The sequence below is a fragment of the Anser brachyrhynchus genome (genome assembly GCF_964034855.1).
Source record: "Anser brachyrhynchus genome assembly, chromosome: 26".
NCBI classification, from domain to species: Eukaryota; Metazoa; Chordata; class Aves; order Anseriformes; family Anatidae; genus Anser; species Anser brachyrhynchus.
Window position 1 is genome coordinate 5,018,554 of NC_137719.1, and position 10,003 is coordinate 5,028,556.

Here is a 10,003-nt window from a genome sequence, read left to right on the forward strand (position 1 = left end):
GGTAGGGGGCAACTCCAGGGGGCAACTGCAAGGGGCTGGGGGCAGTTACGCGGTGCAATTGCAGGGGGCAGTTGAACAGGGCAGGGGGCAATTCCATGGGGCAACTATAAAGGGCAGGGGGCAGTTACACTGGGTGATGCCAAGGGGCAATTGTACAGGGCAGGGGGCAATTGGAGGGGGCTGGGGGCAATTCCAGGGGGGCAATTGCAAAGGGCAACTACACGGGGCAGGGGGGCAGTTGCAGGGGGCAACTGCAAAAGGTAACTACAGAGGGCAGGGGGCAATTGCAGGGGGCTGAGGGCAACTCCGGAGGCAACTACACGGGGCAGGGGGCAACTACACCGGACAATTACATGTGGCGGGGGGCAATTACAGGGGGCAATTACATACGGCAGGGGGCAAATGCAAAGGGCAATTACAGGGGGCAGGGGGCAGTTGCAGGGGGCAGGGGGCAATAACAGGCCGATTACAGGGGCAGCTGCAGGGGGCTCCCCAGCTCCACGCCGCGGTGCTGCCCCCGGCCGTGCCCCCCCCGGCGGGCAGGGGCTGCCCCCAGCGCACCCCCCCCAGGGCCGGACGGGGTGAGCGGGGGGCTGAGGAGGGGGCCGGGGTCGGGGGGACCACGCCGAGGACCCCCCCGCAGGAGGAAAGCCGTTTTTATTGCGTTTCTCCCCACACGCGAGCGTCCCGCCGCCCCCCAGGGTGCACGCAGAGCCCGGGGGGGGGGCGACCCCAAATCCCCCACCCCACAACCCCCGCTCTTTTTGAGGGGGGGGGGGCGCAGAGCTGCAGCCCCCAGCCCCGCAGCTGCTCCCCCGCAGGGCGCACAGCACCGGGGTCGGATCCGGCTGCCGCAGACCCCCCTCCGCAGCCCGCAGGGGGGGCACCGCTGGACCGGGGTGGGGGGGGGGGCACCCTTGGCTCAGTCGCCCCCCCCCCCCATGGGGCTACCGGTGGCGGTGCTCCAGCAGGGCCTCGAAGTCCGGGGAGCAGACCAGCTTGTGCTTCACGTGGCCCAGGACGATCATCTCGCCCGTGCGGCTGTCCCCGATGCCGACCGACACCAGCTCCTGGCCGGGAGGGAGAAGCACCAGCTCAGCAGGGGGGCGGCCACGAAATTTTAGGATTGGGGTGGGAAAAGGTGGCCCCCCCCAGCAATACCTGCAGGAAGGAGCAGGGGGTCCCCATGGTCACGTCCAGGGTCACCTTGCCCAGCACCAGCTGCACCTTCCCCGACTTGCGGACCAGCAGCTTCCCCACCTGCCCCTCGGGGAGGTCGGCCAGGGTGCACGTGTTCTCCGCCTGCCTCGCCTCCTGCCGCCGAGGGATGCCATCGCCACGCTGCCGCCCCGTCCCGCACCCCCGAAACCACCCAAAAAAAAAAAAAAAAACCTCAAAAACCCCCAAACCCCGCCCCGCGCCCCTATTACCTGGCTCTTCTCCTGCTTCACCACCACCACCTGCCCTTCCTCGGTCTGCAGCTCCGTCTTGACGGGTTTGGTGTCCTGCGTGGGCGGCTGCCCGGGCAGCGTGTCGGGGAGCTGCAGGAACAGCAGCTCGTCCTCGGCCGTCAGGCTCAGCCGCTGCAGCAGCTCGGCCACCGGGATGTCCCGCGGGAAGCCGGGGGGGCCCCGCGCCGGTTTGGTGGCGGGCGGGGGCTCCTCGTCGCACGGCTCTTCCTTCACTGCCGCCGGGGCGAGAGGCGCAGGGTGGGCGCGGGGAGCGGGGTGGCGTCCCCGTCCCCTCCCGGCCGCACCCACGGGGACCCCCTGGATGCGCCCGCGGGGCTCCCCACGCACCTTTCACCGGCGGGTCCGGCTCCGTCTTGTCCTCCTTGGGCAGCCAGGGCTGCGTGTCCTCCTGCTCCTCCGCCGCCTCCTCCTTGAAGAGCCAGCCCGAGTGGGCGAGCGGCAGCTGCACCGGCTTGTTGCGGATGTCGTTCTTCAGCCCCGGGTCGTCCAGGAACTGCGGGGTCGGCAGAGGAGACGGCGCTCAGCGCCAGCCCCGGCACCTCGGGGGATGTCCCGTCCCCCCCCAAAAAAAACCCCGCTCACGTCGTCCTTCTGCAGCATGCGCAGGATCTGCTTCGTCTCCTCGTCCGTCTCCCTCTTCTCCTTCTTGATGTTGATGATGTGCGAAGGGCCGAAATCCGACACGTCCACCGTCTTGTCCCAGGAGCCTGCTGGGGAGTGGGGGACCACCTGGGGCTCACCCCACGCCGGCTGGGACCCCCCCCAAAACCCCTCCCCAGGGAAACCTCAGCTCCCGCCACCTTTCTTCTTCATCATTTCGGCGGGGCCCTGCTCGAAGATGGAGTGGGACTGGATGACCTCGGGCCGGCCCCGGCCCCGGCCGTGCCCATCGCGCTGCCGGTCCCGGTCCCGCTCCTTCTTCTCCTTCTTGACGGCGACATCCTCCCTGGGCCTGGGCAGGGGGGAGGCAGCTTTACCCCGTGCCCCCCCCCCCCAGCACCGCAGCGCCCTCTCGGGCACGTTCGGCACGCCGAGACCCCGCAGAGCGTGGGCCCCGGGGCGAACGGGGCCGGGTAAGGCAGGGAAACGCTTACGATGCCACTTACTCTTCCTTGATCTTCCTGCTGATTATGTTGGGGGTGAAGGTTTTCTGCGGGCGAGAGCGGGCAAGTCGAGGCGGGAGCCGAGATAAGCTGCAGAAACCGCGCAGGCGGCGGGGCTGCAGGGCGAGCCCGCGGCTCTCGACGCGTCCCCAAAAGGTCCCCAAATCACCGTGCACCCCTGGGGGTGCCCCCTCCTCAATGCATCCGCCAAAAAGTCCCCAAAAGGTCCCCAAACTGCTGTGCGCCCCCGGTGGCGTCCCGTCCTCACCACGTCCCCAAAAGGTCCCCAAACCTCTGTGCGCCCCCAGGGGTGCCCTGTCCCCAGAAGGTCCCCAAAAGATCCCCAAAAGATCCCCAAACTGCTGTGCACCTCCAGGGGCGCCCCACCCTTGCCACATCCCCAAAAGGTCCCCAAAAGGCCCCCAAACTGCTGTGTGCCCCCAGGGGTACCCCGTCCCCAAAAGGTCCCCAAAAGGTCTCCAAACCTCTGTGCGCCCCCAGGGGTGCTCCGTCCCCAAAAGGTCCCCGAGCAACCGTGCACCTCTGGGGGTACCCTGTCCCCAAAAGGTCCCCAAATCGCTGTGCCCCCCAGGGGTGTCCCATCCCCAAAAGGTCCCCAAACCTCTGTGTGCCCCCAGGGGTGCCCCATCCCCAAAAGGTCCCCAAACCACCATGCACCCTTGGGGGTGTCCCGTCCCCAAAAGGTCCCCAAACCACTGTGCACCCCCGGGGGCTATCTGTCTCCAAAAAGTCCCCAAACTTCTGTGTGTCCCTGGGGGTGCCCTGTCCCCAAAAAGTCCCCAAACCACCGTGCGCCCCCGGGGGTTCCCCATCCCCAAAAGGTCCCCAAACTCCCATGTGTCCCTGGGGGTGCCCCGTCCCCAGAAGGTCCCCAAACCGCCCTGCACCCCTGGAGACGCCCCATCCCCATCCCCATCCCCATCCCCATCCCCATCCCCATCCCCATCCCCGTGTCCCCGTGCCCGGGAGCGGGACGCCGGGGCAGGACCGGTCGGGCTGCATCGCCAGCGCCACGCGCAGGGGCTGGCGCACGCGTCCCGCACCGACCAGCTCCGCCAGAGCCACCCACGCCGGGGCGCCCACACCCCAAAATGCCCACGCTGCTGCCCCCGGGGGGTGTCCCCCCCCCCCCCAAAAAATAATAAATGGTTTTGGGGAACCGGCTCGCCCCTCCCTGGCACTTGCCTTCTTCACGCCTCCCAGGGTGAGGTCCCGGGAGCGGATGGAGGGCAGGCGGCCGGGGCCGAGGGGGGGGGCCGGGCGCCTCCCCAGCAGCCCCCGTGCCCCCGGGAGCCCTGGCCGCAGGCTGCCCGGAGCCCCCCCGTCGCCCGAGCTGCCCTCCGCCATCCTCGGCCGCGCCTGTGAGGGGGGACGGACGGGGTGAGCGCGCGGAGCCCCTGCTGGGGACCCCCCGCACCCCATAAACACACCACAATCAGGGACCCCCTGCACCCCCACCCCAGGGTGCTCAGCCCCCCCAAGCCCCCCTAAACAGGGAATCTTGCACCCCAAGGTGCCCAGCCCCCCCCTGCACCCCCACCCCAGGGTGCTCAGCCCCCCCAAGCCCCCCTAAACAGGGACCCTTGCACCCCAAGGTGCTCAGCCCCCCCCGTACCCCAAACCCCAAGGTGCTCACCCCCCCCAAGCCCCCACCCCACGGTGCTCAGCCCCACACCCTAAGCTGCCCACCCCAAACCAGTGACCCCCTGCACCTCCCCCCCATACACCCCTACACACGCCCCCTGTACCCCCCACCCCAAACAGCCCCCCCAGCCCCCCCCAAAACACCCCCCCCCACCCCAGGGTGTCCCGAAACCCCCCAAACGCACCCATTCCCCCCCCTCCACGTTCCCCAACCCCCCCCCGCACCCCAAACGGGCCCATCGCCCCCCCCAGAGGGTGCTGAGCCCCCCAAAAGGCCCCATCCTGCCCCCTCCCCGCCCCGCCCCGCACCCCAAATTCCCCCCCCCGCCACGCCGGCCCTTACCCAGCCCGGGCACCGCCGGCGCGCCCCCCCTCCCTACTGCGCCTGCGCGTCGCGCCGCCCGGCGTAGCCGGCGGGAAGCCGCCGCCGCCATCTTTGTTACGGCCGCGGTCGGCCGCTAGGGGAGCCGCCATCTTTGTGCCTGGCGCTGCCCGGCTCCGGGCTGAAGGCGGCGGCGCCATCTTGGTGGCGGGCAGTGCCCGGCCTTTGGGCTCATAGGAGGCAGTGATGGGGAAGGGGGGGGGGGATTGGGGCGGGGGTCGCTGCCCCCCCCCGTTTCACCACCGCCCCCCAGGCCTCCCACTGCCCCCCAGGAGCAGCAGGGAGCCAGGCGTGCCCCCCCACCCCTGGGGGGGGGGGCACCCAGCTGGGTCCCCACACACGGAGGGTGCTGGGGGGCTATGGGGGGGCTGCAGACCCCCCCCAAGGGTGCTCGCCCCCCACCCCGCACCTCGCCGCCCCCCCAAAAAAGCCGCTCCCCACACCACAAATGAACCCCCCCTGCAGCGCTGCGCCTCGCACCCACGCCTTTCGGGGACCACGCGTGTCCCGGGTGGGCGCAGCCCCCCGCCCAAAAAAAAAACCAGGGGTGCTCCCCAGCTTGGAGCCGGCTCTATGGTGCTGGGGGGGGGGGCGTGCACACACCCCCCACGGCCATGCACACGCGTGTGGCCGTGCACACACCACCCCCCCCCCCGCCTGGACGTGGGCACACGCGCGTGTGCGCGGGGGGCTCGGCGCCTGACGCTTCGCGGCCCCATTGGCAGAGCGGGGTTTTTCCCCCCCCCCTTCTCCTCCACGCCGCTTATGATTTATTTTTTATTTTTTTTTTCCCATTTCTCTCCTTTTTTTTTTTTTTCTCCCCCTCCCTCCGTAGGGTGTTTGCTATTTCCGAGCCGGCTGGGAGGATCCGAGCGGCGGCAGGCGCAGCAGCCGGAGGCAGCAGGGCGGCAGCGGGCAGCGCGCTCCCGCTCCCCTCCGAGCCCTTAGCGGGGCATCCTACGGAACAACCCCCCCCCGGACCCCCCCCCCGGCACCCCGCAGCCCCCCCCGGCACGGCCAGGTAAGGGCCTCTCTCCTTCGAGCTCCAGCATCCCGGGGACACGAGGACGCGGCGACGCGCGGGCAGCGCGGCACGGCCGCAGGGCTCCCAGTTGGCACCAGCCAACGCGTCCCCCCCCCCCCCCCCAAGCAGGTGGTGGGCGTTTGTCCCCCCGTCCGGCCCCGGCGATGACCTTCGGCTCCACGGGGAGGGCTGGGGAGGGGTCCCACGGGGGTCCCGCGGGGATGGCGGGGGCGGCCGGGGGGGGCGGCACGGTGCCCGTGGCACCGCTCGCCGCAGGGATGCGGGGGCAAGCGTGCGAGCGCGCGGAGGTGCGCGTGCGAAAGGGTGGGGGGGGCGTGGACGTGGGTGGCCGTGGGTGCCCCCGCACGTGGGTGCCGAGCTGGGGAGGGGGCGTGGGGGGTGTGTGTGGGGGGATCTCGGGGCTGTTTGCGAGCTCGCGCGTGGGCGAGATGCGGCGGTGTGCGCGTGGGGGCTGGCGGCACGTGCCCCCACCATCGGCACCCACCCCAGGGCGCAGCCCCCTGTCCTCCCCCGAAACGGGGACGGCGCCGTGTCCCCCGGGGGGGATTTTGGGTGGCACGGGGGCTGTGGCCCCCCCAGCGCTCCGGGGACGGCGGCGCTGATGCATCTCCAAAGGTGCCCGGCGGAGAGCCCGGGGTCTGCACCGGGTGTGGGGGGGTGGTTTGGGGCAAACCCCGTCCCGCTGCGGGGAAACTGAGGCACGGAGCCGCCGCGGGCAAGGGCAAAGGCGGATCCAGCTTTTCCGGTGCCAGCCGCTTGCGTGCAATTATCCCTGCTCCCAGCACTCCCTCCCTCCTCTCCCCTTGTTTTTCTTTCCCCACCCCGGTGTTGAGCAAACCCAGAACCACCCGCTGGCGTTCGGCCGGGGCCCCCGCGCCCCGCGGCGTCCCGGGGAGCGGCCGGGGCTCTCGCCTCGCCGTTCCCGACCGGGCTTGTTCCCGGCTCCCCGCTGCCTGCTCCTGCCCGCGCTGCCTATTCCTGGCTGCCGGCCCCCCTTCCCTCCCCGGTGCCATCTGTGCCACCGCCGCCGGCGCGGGGCTCCGGTGCCGGCGGCCGCCCCCGCCGCGCTCAGCACCCCCGCGCCGTGCCCGCAGGAGCTCAGCCCCTCCGGCCATGGAGCTGCTGTCCACCCCGAAAAACATCGAGATCAACAACATCACCTGCGACTCCTTCCGCATCTCCTGGGCCATGGACAAGGGGGACCTGGAGAGGGTCACCCACTACTTCATCGACCTCAATAAGAAGGAGAACAAGAACTCCAACAAGTTCAAGCACCGGGTGAGCCGGGGTGGGGATGGGGGGGCTGCGGGGCGCCGGGACCCCGCTCTTCCTCCACCCACGGGAGGGTTTTTTTTGGGGGGGGAGAACCGCGTTAAATCCCGCTCCCGTGATGGTTTGGGGTCAAAACCCAGTTGTTTGGGACACGGCCCCGCTGCTGCTGCCCGCGGGGATGCGGAGGGGACCGGGACCGGGACCGGGGTCCCACCGTCCCCGCCGAGCCCCCGCGGAGGAGACGAGGCGCAAACCGCCCGCGCTCCTCCTCCCTCCGGCTCCGAGTCACTAATCCAGGACGCTTTTAGCAGCACGGTTGCCACGGTGACGCTATTTAATGTTTAACATCATTTTTTTTTCTCCTCCCCGATAATAAGCTTTTTTTTTTTTTTTAAATTTTATTTTTTATTTATTTTTTTCCCCTCCCGTGTCTCCCGACTTCGGCATCTGCCGTTGCCACAGAAACGGCTCTGCACTGCGGTGCTGCTCGCCGGCCTCTCGACACAGCCAGCCGCCCGCCGGCGGGGGGGGGTCCCCGAGACCCCCGGAGGGTCGGGGGGGGGCTCTCGCCGTGCATACGGGGAGGGGGACGCGGGGGTCAGCGGGAGACGCGGCGGAAGCAGGGCTGCCGGGGCGAGCAGCCGGCTGGGGAGCGCGGTGCCGCGTCCCCTGCAGCCGCATCGGGGACATTGTGCGGGGACGCCAACCCCCTCGGCCCCCCCCCATTTACAGGGGGGGGCGCGGGGCCAGCCGGGTGACGTCTGTCCCCTCGGCGCAGGACGTCCCCACCAAGCTGGTGGCCAAGGCGGTGCCGCTGCCCATGACGGTGCGGGGGCACTGGTTCCTGAGCCCCCGCACCGAGTACAGCGTGGCGGTGCAGACGGCCGTCAAGCAGAGCGACGGCGAGTACCTGGTGTCCGGCTGGAGCGAGACGGTGGAGTTCTGCACCGGGGGTGAGCACGGGGGGACTTTGGGGGGGCCGGGGGGGCCGGGGAGGAGGACGGGGGCGAAGCCGCGAGCTCGCACAAGCCGGGCCGGTCGGAGCGGCAGCTGGCGAGTGGGAGGCTGCCGGCGTGGGAAGCGCGAGCTGCGAGCAGGGACGGGCGCAGAGAGAGGAGGGCGCAGAGAGAGGGGGGATGGACACAGGCTGGGGGGGGGGGGTGCTATTCCTTGATGCCCTTCGTCCCCTCTCCGTCCCCCCCCTTCCCCGATGCCAGATTACGCCAAGGAGCACCTGGCCCAGCTGCAGGAGAAAGCTGAGCTGATCGCCGGCCGCATGCTGCGCTTCTCCGTCTTCTACCGCAACCAGCACAAGGAGTACTTCCAGCACGTCAGGTACCCCCCCCGCACACCCTGCCCGGCACCTCGGGGACCCCCCCCCCGCCCCCCCCAGCCCGGGGCCGTTGTCCTCTGACCCTGCCTGTGTGCGTGTGTGCGTGTCCCCCCCCCCCGCCCCCCCTCCCCGCAGGATGCACTGCGGGAACGTGATGAAGCCGTCGCTGAAGGACAACAGCGGCAGCCACGGCTCGCCCACCAGCGGCATGCTGCACGGCATCTTCTTCAGCTGCAACACCGAGTTCAACACCGGGCAGCCCCCCCAGGACTCGCCCTACGGCCGCTACCGCTTCCAGATCCCGGCTCAGCGCCTCTTCAACCCCAACACCAACCTCTACTTCGCGGACTTCTACTGCATGTACACCGCCTACCACTACGTCGTCCTGGTCCTGGCGCCCAAGGGCTCCTCGGGGGACCTCTTCTGCCGGGAGCGCCTGCCCCAGCTGGACATTTCCTCCAACAAGTTCCTGACGTGCTGCGCGGAGGACGGCGAGCTGGTGTACCGTCACGCCCAGGACAGCATCCTGGAGGTCATATACACCGAGCCCGTGGACCTCAGCCTCGGCGTGCTGGGGGAGATCAGCGGCCACCAGCTCATGAGCCTCTCCACCGCCAACGCCAAAAAGGACCCCAGCTGCAAGACGTGCAACATCAGCGTGGGGCGCTAAGGGCCGGCTGCGGGCAGGGCTGGGTGGGGGCGCGGGGAGCACGGCGCCCACCCCCGGGTGCTTCCGCGAAGGACGCTGCTGGGAGGAGGACGGGGCTGGATGGAGCTGCTGGGGGGGAACCCGTCAGCACCCCCGCCTTTTTGGGGAGGGACCCCTCAGCCGAGCCCCGAGGGAGGGAGCCTTCGTCTCCCGGACTGGCCGACCATCCTCGTTCTCGCTGGCACGAGCTCTGCCCTCCGTCGGGGGAGCCCCTCGCCTTGCACCCGCCGCCCCCCCCGGCTCCGGGGCTCGCTCCCCAGCCCACGCCGCAGCTCCTGGGGAGCCCCGGCCCTGCCTCCCGCCCCGGGGGGGGGCCCTGCCCAGCCCAGCCCCACGCTGCCACCCCCGCCGGGGAGGGCGGCAGCTCCGGCACCAAGGCTCCAAGCACCCCCGGATTGGAACTGCTCCTTGCTCCCGACAAAAGCACAAGGGACCCTGACCCCTCGCCCGGACCCCCGGACCCGGCTGAGCTCCCCCGTGGGGTGCTGAGCGCCCCGGGGACTCTCCAGCCGCCTTCGCCCCGCAGCCGGAGAAGCGGAGACGCATGCGTGCCCGCGGGCCCCCGCTAAATCTGCCGGGGCAGGGGGCGCTCGGGGGGGCTCGGGGTGGAGGGGGGGGCGCAGCCGTGGTCCGCCCGTCCGCAGTGGTGTCGTGCAGCGCTGTGCCGTGTTCGCTCTGTGCTCCAGCCCTCGCTCTGCCGCCCGAAACCCCGGCCCCGCGGCCCGGGAGGCAGCCGGAGGAGCCGGGGTGCCGGTGCTCGGGGGAGGGAGGAAATCCGTGCGCCCCCCCCAGTCTCCCCACCGCCCCCCCCCCCCAAAGCATGAGCCGTCGGCAGCATGGCGCTCGCGTGCCGGCCCGCTCCCCGGTCTCTGTGTACCCGATGCACGCTGTAACGGTAGAAGAGAACAACCCCCCCCCGTCCCCGTCCCCCGTCCCCGAGCAACCCTGTGCTGTGCTGGCGGTGTATCAATAAACTGTGTGCGGTCGCCACGGGCCGTGTCTCGCCTGTCTGTGCCCACGGG

The 10,003-nt window shown here is 70.5% G+C and overlaps 2 protein-coding genes across 4 annotated transcripts; one reads left to right on the forward strand and one right to left on the reverse strand.

The window, feature by feature from the left end:
• Window positions 1–640: 640 nt before the first annotated feature.
• On the reverse strand, window positions 641–4,711 carry POLR3D (RNA polymerase III subunit D). Of its 2 annotated transcripts, none has more exons than XM_080568670.1 (9): window positions 4,584–4,711; window positions 3,782–3,955; window positions 2,579–2,622; window positions 2,273–2,424; window positions 2,055–2,179; window positions 1,800–1,965; window positions 1,431–1,684; window positions 1,162–1,314; window positions 641–1,070 (listed from the first exon to the last, which is right to left on the reverse strand). In XM_080568670.1, the coding sequence occupies exons 2-9, from the start codon at window positions 3,941–3,943 to the stop codon at window positions 948–950; spliced, it is 1,179 nt and encodes a 392-aa protein (XP_080424796.1). In that variant the 5' UTR covers window positions 3,944–3,955; window positions 4,584–4,711; the 3' UTR covers window positions 641–947. The 2 variants fall into 2 exon arrangements, with proteins under 2 accessions (XP_080424796.1, XP_080424795.1); XM_080568669.1 differs by having other exon boundaries at window positions 2,055–2,182.
• A 423-nt stretch (window positions 4,712–5,134) lies between these two features.
• On the forward strand, window positions 5,135–9,971 carry PHYHIP (phytanoyl-CoA 2-hydroxylase interacting protein). Of its 2 annotated transcripts, XM_080568663.1 has the most exons (5): window positions 5,135–5,643; window positions 6,762–6,945; window positions 7,718–7,892; window positions 8,157–8,274; window positions 8,408–9,971. In XM_080568663.1, exons 1-5 carry the CDS (start codon window positions 5,237–5,239, stop codon window positions 8,940–8,942), a joined length of 1,419 nt encoding a protein of 472 aa, XP_080424789.1. In that variant the 5' UTR covers window positions 5,135–5,236; the 3' UTR covers window positions 8,943–9,971. The 2 variants fall into 2 exon arrangements, with proteins under 2 accessions (XP_080424789.1, XP_080424790.1); XM_080568664.1 differs by lacking the exon at window positions 5,135–5,643 and having other exon boundaries at window positions 6,020–6,945.
• Window positions 9,972–10,003: the final 32 nt, after the last annotated feature.